This window comes from Zalophus californianus, chromosome 6 (genome assembly GCF_009762305.2).
Source record: "Zalophus californianus isolate mZalCal1 chromosome 6, mZalCal1.pri.v2, whole genome shotgun sequence".
Classification (NCBI taxonomy): domain Eukaryota; kingdom Metazoa; phylum Chordata; class Mammalia; order Carnivora; family Otariidae; genus Zalophus; species Zalophus californianus.
The window spans coordinates 35490452-35503719 of NC_045600.1; the positions used below are offsets into that span (position 1 = coordinate 35490452).

The 13268-nt window shown below is 53.7% G+C and overlaps 1 protein-coding gene and 1 long non-coding RNA gene across 7 annotated transcripts in view; one reads left to right on the plus strand and one right to left on the minus strand.

Moving 5' to 3' along the window:
• The window catches only part of SPTB (spectrin beta, erythrocytic), a 120390-nt gene that overhangs the window by 86318 nt on the left and 20804 nt on the right, over positions 1 to 13268 (plus strand). For all 6 annotated transcript variants that reach the window (XR_003515540.2, XM_027568865.2, XM_027568864.2 and 3 more), the window contains 11 exons: positions 1288 to 2044; positions 3192 to 3394; positions 3506 to 3596; positions 4988 to 5134; positions 6404 to 6667; positions 7027 to 7233; positions 7629 to 7718; positions 10494 to 10772; positions 11238 to 11368; positions 12284 to 12488; positions 12739 to 13113. Coding sequence is in view for 5 of the 6 variants with exons in the window: in XM_027568865.2 (XP_027424666.1) it covers positions 1288 to 2044; positions 3192 to 3394; positions 3506 to 3596; positions 4988 to 5134; positions 6404 to 6667; positions 7027 to 7233; positions 7629 to 7718; positions 10494 to 10772; positions 11238 to 11368; positions 12284 to 12488; positions 12739 to 13113 (2749 nt within the window). In the remaining variant the exon portion in view is untranslated. The remainder of the gene's footprint in view (positions 1 to 1287; positions 2045 to 3191; positions 3395 to 3505; positions 3597 to 4987; positions 5135 to 6403; positions 6668 to 7026; positions 7234 to 7628; positions 7719 to 10493; positions 10773 to 11237; positions 11369 to 12283; positions 12489 to 12738; positions 13114 to 13268) is intronic.
• On the minus strand, positions 3606 to 12652 carry LOC113908604. The gene is made up of 4 exons (XR_003515541.2): positions 12501 to 12652; positions 5671 to 5809; positions 5187 to 5245; positions 3606 to 5053 (listed from the first exon to the last, which is right to left on the minus strand). It is a non-coding gene; the product is annotated as an uncharacterized LOC113908604 (long non-coding RNA).

Here is a 13268-nt window from a genome sequence, read left to right on the forward strand (position 1 = left end):
TTTTTTTTTTTTTTAATAATCTTGGGCCCAGGACCAAACCTGAGGTTCTGACATGGCCTGGTCAGGGCTGACTGGAGTGGTTCTCTCAACTTCTTTTATCTTGGAGACAGTGCAGCAGGGGGACCAGACTTAATTCCCAGTCCGTCCTCTCTGTAGCCTCTGCTGGTGGCTGCAGTGAGGCCACACCAGGAAAGACCTAGAAGGGTGAGATACTCAGGGCCCCATCCTTAAATAGATCACTACAGTGGCAGAGAGGTGCTCATTGAGATCCCGCTCAGATGGCCACCACAAAACCTGCCCCCATCACCCTTGTCACCCTCACAGCTCCCTTAATCCTCTCTGCCTGGTGTGTGCTATATACATAACACTTTATACTACAGCTAGTTTGTGAGCTTGTCTTAATTTCTCTCTAAATCATACACTCCATAAGGCAAAGTCTAGCTATGACTATATCCTCCCAACAGCTAACATAATGCTTATACCTTGTGGGTGTTCAGGAAAGATGGGCTCAGCAAATGAGCAGTCAGCACACTCTTATGTGCTTACATGTTACTTACATATTACATGTCACTTGGAATGAGTCAGCTTGGATCCAAGGAAAGGGTCCCTTGTGGTCTCGGCCCAGGCTGATGCACAGCTCTTTAGGAGAGGCTGATTGGGAGCTGCCGACTGACCCCAGACCCCAGAGCATGTGCCAGACCTTTGCATATTTCTCATTCCCATGCCAGCACTGCATCTGAAGGTTAAGGTTATGCTATCCATTTCAGTTATAACCCCAGCTTCTCCCTTCCCCCTCCTCCTCCTCCTTCATAAGGCCTCTTTTCCTTTAGAGCCAAGGTGACGTTTTTAGGCCTTGGGTACTTTGAACATGGTCGTGGGCATTCTTATGGTTCTTTTGGGGCCACTGGGACCCTATGTCCTAAAATTGTCTTTAAGTCGATAAATGTAAGCTTTCTAATTATTTCCAGCATTTCAAAAAATCTGGGCAAGTTTTATGTTTGCCCAAAATTTGACTACATACAGAGCCAAGCTAAGAGTCATTTTCGTTTCTTTACTTATGTTTGGAATCACATCACCGCTCGCCCCCGGCTGATGGAAAGATCTGACTGGCAGTTTATATTGTCTTGGGTAAAATTGGATAAATGAATTTTACTCATCACAGTGTGTTGGGTAGATGATTTTTTTGAGGGTGCAAGATCTATGGGGAGAGACTCTGGTGGGAATCTATATAGGGAGGTCCTGTGGGAAGTGTCACGAAAGAGGGCGTCTCTGTGTCCCCCTTGGCAGGTGGCAGGCATTCCAGACCATAGTGTCAGACCGGCGGGAGGCAGTGAACTCAGCCCTCCGGGTGCGTAACTACTGCGTGGACTGTGAAGAGACTAGCAAGTGGATCGAGGACAAGATGCAGGTGGTTCAGACTACAAAGGAACTAGGCCAGGACCTGGCAGGCATCATTGCTATCCAGCGGAAGCTCTCGGGGCTGGAGCGCGACGTGGCCGCCATCCGGGACCGGGTGGGTGCCCTGGAGCGTGAGTCGCAGCAGCTGATGGCCTCACACCCCGAGCAGGGAGAGGACATCGGCCAGCGGCAGGCATGTGTGGAGAAGCTGTGGCAGGAGTTGCAGGAAGCCCTGCTGGAGCAGGAAGCCTCGCTGGGGGAAGCCAGCCAGCTCCAGGCCTTCCTGCAGAATCTGGATGACTTCCAGGCCTGGCTGTCCATGGCCCAGAAGGCCGTGGCCTCCGAGGACATGCCTGAGTCCCTGCCAGAGGCCGAGCAGCTCCTACAGCAGCACGTGGCCATCAAAGACGACATTGACAGGCACCAAGAGATCTTCCAGAATGTCAAGGTATCCGGGGAGAATGTGATCCGTGATCAGACGGACCCCGAGTACCTGCTCCTGGGCCAGAGGCTCGAGGGCCTGGATGCTGGCTGGGATGCCCTGTGCCGGATGTGGGAGAGCCGCAACCACTCCCTTGCCCAGTGCCTCGGCTTCCGGGAGTTCCAGAGAGATGCCAAGCAAGCTGAAGCCATCCTCAGCAATCAGGTAGGGAGAGGGCTGGGGGGTGGGGGGTGTTGTCTCTTAGGGCAATAGCACTGGTGAATCCATGAATGTCCCCAGAGACCAAATTCTACCTTTTTTTAAAATCTAAATAGTTAACATACAATGCAATATTGGTTTCAGGAGTAGAACTCAGTGATTCATCACTTACATACAACACCCAGTGCTCATCAGAGCAAGTGCCCCCTTTCATCCCATCATCCATCTAGCCCATCCCCCATCCCCCTTCCTCCATCAACCCTCAGTTTGTTCTTATCGGTAAGAGTCTCTTATGGCTTGTTTCCCTCTCTCCTTTTTTTCTTTTCCCCCTTCCCATACATTCATCTGTTTTCTCTCTTAAATTCCACATATGAGTGAGATCTTATGGTATTTGTCTTTCTCTGACTGACTTATTTTGCTTAACATAATACCCTCTAGATCTATCCACATTGTTACAAATGGCTAGATTTCACTTTTCTTGATGGCTGAGTAATAGTCCATTGTGTATATATACATATCACATCTTCTTTATCCATTCATCTGTCGATGGACATCTGGGTTCTTTCCATAGTTTGGCTATTGTGGACATTGCTGCTGTAAACATTGGGGTGCATGTACCCCTTCAAACCTGTATTTTTGTATCCTTTGTGTAAATACCTAGTAATGCAATTGCTGGATCATAGGGTAGTTCTATTTTTAACTTTGTGAGGAACCTCCAAACTGTTCTTCAGAGTGGCTGCACCAGCTTGCATTCCCACCAACAGTGTAGGAGGGTTCCCCTTGCTCCTCAAATTCTACATTCTGGGGACTCTCTCTAGCCATGAATTGGGGGGAAATCCTCTTTCTTCCTTACCACATGCCTTTTCCAGCCCTGTTTCCTAAACTATGCCTTGTTCTTGGGTCAGTTACAGGCTGGAAAGGTGAATTTTCCCCTGAGCCATTACCCTTCCATATGGCTTTAGGCTCACTGTTAATTGGGCACCTCTGGGGTGGGGATGGGGGCACGGCCTAGGGTGCCTCTTCCTTGTGCAGCCCCAGGGAGCACCAGTCATGCTGTAGCCTAGATGGCTGTACAGGGTGCTTCTGCTTGGCAGGTGCCCTCGTTGCCTTCCCAGCTTGTCTTCATGCCTTGTCTGGAAATTCGCTTCAACAGGAGTATACTCTGGCTCACTTGGAGCCCCCAGACTCCCTAGAAGCTGCAGAGGTGGGGATCCGGAAGTTTGAGGATTTCTTGGTGTCTCTGGAGAACAACCAGGAAAAGGTCTTGAGTCCTGTGGACTCCGGAAACAAGCTGATAGCTGAAGAAAACCTCTACTCAGACAAGATCCTGGAGAAGGTGCAGCTGATCGAGGACAGGTACTCTCCGCCCCCAAGGTCACGGGGCCAGACCCAGGTAGGGCTGGTGGTGTTGTTCAAGGTCCCCGGGCATAGCCCTGTGGTGATGACAGCTTCCGGCTTCCCTTCCAGACACAGGAAAAACAAAGAGAAGGCTGAGGAAACTTCCATCATTCTGAAAGACAACTTGGAGCTCCAGCACTTCCTCCAGAACTGCCAGGAGGTGAGGCTCCAGCAAGGCAGGACACTTTGCAGGAGGTTCCCTTCTAGGAGCAAAGTGGCCTAGAGGTAGAAAGTTCACGGGTATGGGGGGAACACCTGGCTGGCTCAGGTAGAGGAGTGTGCAGCTCTTGACCTCGGGATCATGGGTTTGAGCACTGTGTTGGGTGTAGAGATTACTAAAAAAATAAGGAAAGGGAAGGGAAAGGGAAAGGAAGGGAACACAAGTCCACAGAGATCTTTTCTAAGTTGGGAGTCTGGAATTTCATGAGGGGAACTCTGGGTATTTGATAGCTTAGGTCATCCTCTAGAATCTTTGGTTCTATTATTTTTTTCCCCAAATCTACAAATTTTAATTTGCCTACTCCATGGCAGGGTTTCCCAAAGAGTGGCCTGAGGGCTATCTGTATAAAGAGTCCCCTAGGGCCCTGATCAAGGCTGGCCTCAAGGACATACCGCCTGTGCATTCATCTAGGGCCCCATGCTTGGTTTAATGCTCTGTGGTTGCCATCTTGAAATTCTTAATAATTTTGAGCATTTCCATTTTACGCTGGGCCCTGCACATTATGGAGCCAGTCCTGGCCCTTGTGAAATGCAAAGTCCTGGGCCCCACTCAGGCCCAGAGGAATCAGAACCTCAAGGGGTGAGTGAGAGAGAGAGAGAGAGAGCAGCATTTTTGACAAGCCTCCCAGTTGGAGAGCTGACTCAGAAGGTCCTTGTTCAGCCTGGGATGAGTTGTGCGAGGAAGGTTTTTAACCTGCACTCCAGAGTCCCTCCATGAGTGGTACTTCTGTGTGGAATGGTACTTTCTCTGACTTCTTTCTCTCTCCCATCCTCATACCCCTTTCCTCTCGGCCCAAACAACTTTGTTTCCGTCTGCCTCTGCCCTTGGCACCATCCAGGCTTGGTGTGCTGCCAGCTCATCTTGGAAACATTGGATGCTCATCAGAGTTCTTCCCTCATTGTTAATTACAGGTTCTGCCCTTGGCTTCTTCCTCAGATAACATTTTCTCTGTGTTTATTAATGATTTCTCACCCTACTGGCAAAGGGTGGATTTATCCATCCATCCAGTAAACACGTCCTACAGTAGGCCAGGCCCTGTCCTAGGTCCTGGAAAAATGGAGAGAAGCATAAATATCCTGGGTGTCACACTGCATACACTTGGCTAGAGTGTATGAGAAGACACTCAGGGGCTGATATTTTAGCCTTGAGACAAGACAGGTGAAGTTGCTTGTGCTGAGAGTTAGGGACCCAGAGTTTTGGAGAGTAGTACTCTGCTGTATTCCTCCCCTGGGCCACCTCCTGCAGCCAGAGGTGGGCAGCAGGTCCTGCCCTGAGCCCCTGGCCAAAGAGGTCCACTCAGAGACTGTTGGACTCCCTCTTTCTGTCCACAGCTCACTCTCTGGATCAATGACAAGCTGCTAACATCTCAGGATGTCTCCTATGACGATGCAAGAAACCTGCAAAACAAGTGGGCAAAGCACCAGGCATTTATGGCAGACCTGGCTTCCCACCAGGGGTGGCTAGACAGCATTGATGCGGTAAGTGAAGCGAGTGGTGAGTGCTGGGGGCTCTCTGCTCAGATGTGCATACCTGAATGGGGCTTCACGCGGGGCATAGGCGCCGTCTGACCTTACTGGACAGTATAGGACCTGCAAGTGAAAAACTTCTCTAAATAGTAGTCCAACCTTCAGAGCTCCTGATTTATCCAGTCCTGTTAGGCCTGGTCAGAAGTGGTGCGTCCTCTAGGGCACCTGAGTCTGGAGACAGTCCAGACACTGAGGATACCTGAGTGAGTGCCTCAGCCTCTGCTGCCAGGACACCGGTTATGTCCGTGTGCCTCCCATTATCCTCACCAGGGCCCCAGCACTGTCCTGCCTGAGGGCAGGGGGTTATGGGAGATGAGCAGAATGGTCCAGGGGACCATGGGCCCTCATCGTTTGGATGGGCAAGACCACCAGGGAGTGGTCATTCACAACCCTCATAGATGGGGGACCCTAAGAGGATGACCCCTATAACAGGCCTGCTCCAGGCCCAAGTCAAAGTGTAGCTGGCGTTCAATCTGGGAATCCCTTACCTTTGCTCCTCCCTGCTGTGGCTGCCCAGGAAGAAGCGGGCGTAGGTTCCACATGGGGCAGCATCCATCGTGGTCGAAGATGCAGACTCTGAGCCAGACTGTCTGACTCCTCAACCTCCCTGTGCCTCGGTTTCTTCATCTGAGAAATGAGGATAATAACAGTACCTACCCAAGGGAATTGTGGACATTAAAGCACTTAGCATACATAGTACTTGGCACTTATGGAGAATCCAGTAAATATTGATTGTTATTAGCAACATATATTCCTAGGCCCAAGTCATATCATACTGTATCCACCTGAAGGGGTACATTTATGCAGGTGAAAACCTGGTAAGACAAACTGAGTAACGAAAAGATATCACCATAAGGCTAGTGCACAGCCTCTGGGAAGAGAGTTGAGAGAGTGGAGGCCTTTCCAAGCTGGCTGTACCTGGATGGATCTTGAATCTTTTTTTTTTTTAATTAAAAAATAATTGAGCATCAGCCGATCCTGGTCTGCAACAACTCCCCATACTACAGTCTCCCTGAGTCCTTTGCCCCAAACACACCTCTCCCTGTCACACCTTCTCTTGCAAATAACTCCGAGGGTGCAGAGTCTTTCAGTGGATCCTCACCTGAGTTCTAGGCAGATTCTGTGCCTCCGTGACCTCCCCTCGGTGAACCCCCGGCAACCACACGGAGCAGGGCTGCTCCAAGGCTGCTCAGAGGTGAGCCCTCCCGCTTCCCCACGCAGGAAGGAAAGCAGCTGATGGAGGAGAAGACCCAGTATAGAGCCCTGGTGTCCCAGAGGCTGGAAGACTTGCACCGGCTCTGGGATGAGCTTCAGGCCACCACACAGGAGAGGGCCCAGCACCTCTCAGCTGCCAGGAGCTCCTACCTGCGCTCACAGACTCACGCCGACCTCAACAAGTGGATCAGCGCTATGGAGGACCAGCTGCGGTCTGATGACCCGGGCAAGGACCTGACCAGCGTCAACCGGATGCTGGCTAAGCTGAAGGCAAGTGAGTGGGTTGTAGACTGGGAATGTTGGACGAGGAGATCTGGGGGAGCAAATCTGAAACCTGAAAGTACTCCTTCTGTTCCTCGGAGCCGGGCTTGAGCAAAAATGTCTCCTGGTTCATAACCCATCTCCTACCCCTTTGCAGTGGGTAAGAGAGGGATCTCGGGTTACAAATAAAGCATGCACGAGAAGTACAGGACAGGCGCTTGTGGGAAGGATGAGTGGGGGTCATCCAGGGAGACTTCCTGGGGGAGGCTGGGCCTTTAAGGATGGCTAGGATACAGATGATGAAGACGACGTGGGACTAGCCAGGTGCCAAGGCTGTTACTAACAGGCCCTGTCCCCTTGTGTGCCAGCGTGTGGAGGACCAAGTGAACGTGCGGAAGGAGGAGCTGGGGGAGCTGCTTGCCCAGGTGCCCTCACTGGGAGAGGAGGCAGGAGACACAGACATGAGCATCGAGAGGCGGTTCCTGGCCCTCCTGGAACCCCTGGAGAGGCGAAGGAAGCAGCTGGAATCGTCCCGAGCCAAGCTGCAGATCAGCAGGGACTTGGAGGATGAGACAGTGAGTTGGCCTCAGACCTCACGCCCAGCAGCTGAGCCGGCGGCTGCCGTCGCGATGACTGGCTGCCGCCCAGGGCGGTTCTTAGCACATGTCTGGTCCTCTCACCTCCTGATCGCAGAGCTGTTGTGATGATTACATTAAATATGAACGTGCAGCCAGTGCTTTTTGGACGGTAACTCAGTCACACACTTTGGGACAGACAGACTTGGGTTCAAGATCCACCTCTATTACCTTCCCCTTGTATGACCAGAAGCAAGTTATTTGGAACCTCGATTCAAAATATCCGTGTGTCCCCATCTGTAACATGGGGAGAGCTCTGTCTGACCCAGGGTGAGTGCTTGGAAGAGGGTGGCCACGACTGTCATCGGCTTACTCCTGCCTTCTGGTCTCTATAGCTCTGGGTGGAAGAGAGGCTGCCTCTGGCCCAGTCAGCCGACTATGGCACGAATCTGCAAACTGTGCAGCTGTTAATGAAGAAGAATCAGGTGAGTCCTGCTTCACCTGGTTAGTCCCCCCACCCGCCCCCTCCCTGCCCCTGCCCTGATCTGCAGAAGGCCAGCACCAGCAGATTATTGTTCTTGTTGGTAGCTGTTGGGCCCCCAGACCCCATAAAAAGAGCAGCTTTGGTGATGGCAGAGAGAATTATGGGAAGCCCATGGCAGGGCCAGTGCTGGTAGGGGGGTGTCCAGATGCTTTGGGATTTGGAGCCATTCAGACCCATCGGAGCCTCGGTGAGTGCAGGACCCTGGCCTGGGGTGTCATGCGCTTTATCGCTTCTGTATCCGTGGCCTCCCTGAAAGGAAGCCCATTAGCTCCTGGTTTCTTTCCCAAGACTGATTTGCCCCTCTTCCGGGACTGAGCCTGGCCGGTTGGGTATCCTCAGGGCAGGTAGGCCCCATTTCTTCTGCCACATGAGGATACTCATGGGAAGCCACTGAACTTGGTTCCTGAGCCTATTGGAGCAACATCCATTTGCTATTCTGCTCTTTCTTAAGCCTGATGGGTCATTCCCGAGGCCCCGGTCAGACTCCTGGAAGTGAGCAGATGAAATACTTCCTCCTGTATCAGGAGTACAAGGATCCTCTCGTATCTTCCAAGAAGGCCAGCTGCATGGGCTCATGGTGCCCTGCTCTTGGGCAGAGAGTCGCTCTTCCTGCCAGCTCTACTCTCTGGGTCAGGAAGTGGGGGCCACCACAGCCAAGGGCAACGAGAGCCTGTGAACTGGTCCCAGAGAAAAGCGGTGTGTCCCAGCACGCCAGGCAGCATTGCAGCTCCCTGGGGAAGAAAGGCCGTGGCAGCCAGTACTTCCTCAGAATAACAGCAGCTGACATCTGCTCACAGAGCCCAGCGACTGGGCACACAGCTGAGTTATGTTCAAAGAGGTGTCCGAAAAGTTCCTCAGAGCTTTGCTTCTAGTTGACATGACCTAGTCACAAAGGCTCCAGTGTGCACAGGCAGGGTCTTGGGCTAGAAGGTAGTAGGTAGGGGTTCAATTAATGCAGTTACAGGAAGGAGACTGGTAGAAGATAGTATCCTGGGGCCTCAGTTTCTTCAACTGTAAAATGAGCTGACATCAGTCCTTCCAACACCAAAGACTTTGACTCTGTCTGGCCTCGGCGTGATTGCCAAGAGACTCTCAACTCCCCCAGATGAAGGTTGCTATTTCAGGAAAAGGGCAAGACAAGTATCTTTCCCCTAACCAAGAAGGGAAAGATAGTCTCTTGGCAGAGCATGGCTGCCCTAGCCAAGACTACTCTAAGCTAGACGAGCTACAGCTTAGATCTCATTTTATCATTCCCTCTATTGCGGGGGTTCTCAAACTTTGGTATGCGCCAGACTCACCCAGGGGCTTTGTTAAAACACAGTCAACCAGGCTCCATCTCAGGTCTACTGGTTCAAACTCTGGGAATAGAGCCTGATAACTTGCACATCTACCAAGATCCTAGGTGACGCTGATGCTGTTGGTGTGGGATCCCACTTTGAGAACCACTGCTCTAATGGTTATCCGTTGCAACTAGAACCCCTCCTGCAAGGTACCACATGAATGGTTCTTGGGTTGCGCTGCACAGTAGAATCACCTGGAGAGGCTCCCTCCATGACAGTGTAAGCTTTATGAAGGCAGGGGTTTTGTTGATCTTGTTTCCATGTTGTTCCTCGAGCCTAGAACCAGACCCAGGACCTAGGAAATAACTTCATAGCTCTGTGTTGGACACATGATGTAGGAAGAATACATCATGAGGAAGCACAGTGCATGGGGCCCTAGAAAGGAGTTGCTAAAAAAGAGAGAGAGAAATAGTTTTTAGGATCCTTTGCAGAGGTTATAGGATCCCAGGGAAAGAAAGAGGCACACAGAGCTGACACCGTGGGTTGTTTGAATTCAATTGCACGGACCACGAAAAATTGTCAGGATTGAGATTCTGAGTATAAAGGGTAAGAAGGCATTTCAGCAAGTTAGGTGACTTGTGGGTCTCGCTGGTTCTGTGTATTTGCAATGCTGACAGTCCCTGTGTGGCTTGTGTGTACTCTCTCTTGCCCCCGCCCTCCAGATGGTTTTAAAGGCCGTGGGGACATTGTAGAAAGGCAGGAGATGAGGTGTGAGGAGCCGAGAGCCCACATGCAAGAAGCAGCGAGGCCCAGGCCTCTAGGACCCCGAAAGTGAGCCACCCATGGGTAATGGCCCACCAAAGAAAAAGGCGACCCCATCACCAGAGAGAGGAAAACGCCCTCTTCATGACCAAATGCTTAAACAGCAAATAATACAGAGCTCACAAAAAATTTAAGAAAGAGAAATGGGGGGCGGAAAGCCAAAATCCTAAAATCTGAGCAAGGAGCCACCATCAACTCTTGTCTCCCACGGAGCCAGAGGTGCTAAAATAAGATATCAAAGGCCATTTAACAATCATTCTCCGTTCCTCCAACCTGTCCGGCTAAGAAGCAAGCTGTGCCGAGACGCAGGAGGACTAGGGAGCAGGTAGAGCCCCGCTCAAAGGCCAGCGCTGCCACTCACCGGGCACGAATTACCCCGCCGTGGGCTGCCCCCTCCCGCCCACCCCTCTCCGAAGGCTGCAGGGGGTGAAGGTGGGGGGGCACGGACGCGGGGCACTGTGCGGTCAGGGCCAGTTTTTATGGCCACCGCCCGCTCCACACTCATTTCCCAGAGCAGGGACCTGCCAGCAGTGCCGGAGGTGGCCCTGGGTGACCTGCTGCACGCGGGCCCGGCCACCCTCCCTCACCTCCCAGCCCTTCCCCTCCGGCCACAGACGCTGCAGAATGAGATCCTGGGCCACGCACCGCGGGTGGAGGACGTGCTGCAGAGAGGGCAGCAGCTGGTGGAGGCAGCCGAGATTGACTGCCAGGACATGGAGGAACGCCTGGGGCACCTGCAGGGCTCATGGGACACGCTGCGGGAGGCGGCGGCCGGGAGGCTGCAGCGCCTGCAGGACGCCAGCGAGGCCCAGCAGTACTACCTGGACGCAGGCGAGGCCGAGGCCTGGATCAGCGAGCAGGAGCTCTACATCATCTCCGACGAGACCCCCAAGGTTGGCCGGGGCTGGGAGACAAGGCCAAGAAGAGCTGGGGCGGGGCAGCCAGGGGGGCGGTGACACACTGTAAGCCCGCGTATGCAAGGACACCCGCCACAACGTACGTCCCGCAGCCAGGTGCCCCGTTTGCCGACTTAGATCTGATCGAACCCAAGATTTCCCCACCTTTTTGGTGCCACGGATTCTGTCCTGAGGGGCTGCCAGGAGGGAGGGAGAGATGAGCTGAGGCATCTCTAGGGAAGTTTTCATGGGGTCAGAAGATGGGAGCTGGGCCTGGGAGGGTAGGTATCAGAAAGGAATCAAGAGGAAGGTAGGGTATTGTTCGGGAACGAGTAGCAGGAAGGACTCGTGCTCCGTTCTCTTGGGAGGATCCCACAAGGCTGGCTGCACCCCCCGCCCCCGCCCCCACCCCAGTCTCAGGCACCTCCCGGAGCAGGTGCCCTGAGAGCCACTGCCTCCTAGGATGAAGAGGGCGCCATCGTGATGCTGAAGCGGCACTTGAGGCAGCAACACGCACTGGAGGAGTATGGAAGGAACATCAAGCAGCTGGCCACCAGGGCCCAGAGCCTGCTGTCTGCAGGCCACCCTGAGGGGTGCGTGTGCCAGGTCATGGACATCAGGCCAGGGGCCCTGCCAACCAGGATCCCTTCGGGTCCAAATGGGAAAACAGCAACAGTCTTGGGGATAACTGGGTTTGAGTCCACTGCTTTCTGCACTGCTGACTGGCCCAGTTCCATCTCATGCCTTGGTTTTGCATGAGGAACTTCAAACAGGGCCAACTAAGGCCTGGTTTGCAAAAAGATCAGAAAATGGAATAGCGAAACTACCCTCTTGGTGAACCAAGAGCTCCAATCTTTTGAAGAATTAGATTATGCTAAGAGACACTGAAGAGTAACTTTGCTTTTCTCTTTATGGTCCAGAAGGTACTTCAGGATCTCCCAGTGTCTCAGCAAAAATCATTATATAGGCATGAAGGTAGAAAACCTATACCCATCTAGTCGGTGGGTCTGCCTGGGCCATACACAACAGGCTGCTCCCCTAGGCATGGCCCGGTCCTCAGCTGCCTGCAGGGCATCCACGGCTGTGGGGCTTCAGCAGCCACCCAATATCTCCCAAGGAGCCCCAAGAATTGAGCCCCTGGTACTACAGGCCCCATCCCTGCTCCCTCTGGAGCCGGGCTCACAGTGCTGCTCCATCAGCCTCCTTGGGAGAATAATGGAGTTCCCTTTTGTCTCCCTGAGCTTCCCCGAGTGAGAGATGATGGTGGGAGGCACCCTGTCTGGACGGGACACATTTCGGTCATCCGCTGAGTCATTCTGGTCTAAGGGATGGTTCTCCCCCCCCCCCCCACCCAGCACCTCCTGGGAAAAGCTGTTGTCATTTCTCCTAGTTTCCTTTCCCCAGCTCTCCCTGCCATGGGGCTGGGAAGGAGTAGATCGGCCCCTCTGAGCTGGCTGCTCTGTGCTCTCTGACTTCGTCTCTGAGTGCTCTCTGGTTTTGAATTCCAGGGAGCAGATCATCCGACTTCAGGGGCAAGTGGACAAGCAGTACGCAGGGCTGAAGGACATAGCCGAAGAACGCAGGCGGAAGCTGGAGAACATGTTTCACCTGTTCCAGCTGAAGAGGGAGGCAGATGACTTGGAGCAGTGGATTTCAGAAAAGGAGCTTGTGGCCTCTTCCCCTGAGATGGGGCAAGACTTTGACCATGTTACAGTGAGTACTCACGGTGACTGCTCTCTCTGTCCTCCTCGAATGCCAGAGACGCAGGAGCAGTCATGCCAGGCGCACGCAGGCACACAGTGCTGGGTAGAGATGGAGACGCGCGGGCGTGAGCTCAGGCTGCCCTGGGAAGGTGTGGCCCCAGGGGGTGGTGGTTCCCGCCCTGCGAAAGTCTGCGCTGGGGCGAAGACTCCACCCCACCCCTGGGCCCCGGTAACCGCCTTTCTGTTTCCCCCACGTCCAGCTGCTCCGGGACAAGTTCCGGGACTTTGCCCGGGAGACGGGGGCGATTGGGCAGGAGCGGGTGGACAACGTGAACGTCATCATTGAGCGGCTCATCGACGCAGGCCACAGCGAAGCCGCCACGATCGCCGAGTGGAAGGATGGGCTGAACGAAATGTGGGCGGACCTGCTGGAGCTCATTGACACGCGCATGCAGCTGCTGGCCGCCTCCTATGACCTGCACCGCTACTTCTACACGGGCACGGAGATCCTGGGCCTCATCGACGAGAAGCTCCGAGAGCTGCCCGAGGACGTGGGGCTGGACGCCAGCACCGCCGAGTCTTTCCACCGGGTGCACACGGCCTTTGAGCGGGAGCTAGACCTGCTGAGCGTGCAGGTGCCTTCTGTCCCCTGCTGCCCGCCCCCCCCCCCCCCCCCCCGCCGCGCTCCAGCAGGCTCCAGGGACCTGCCATCCACCTCTTCCCCAGGGGCCCGGGGGTGTCACCCTCTGCAGTGGACACCAGGAAATTTTGCCTCTTTAGAAAGGCAGCA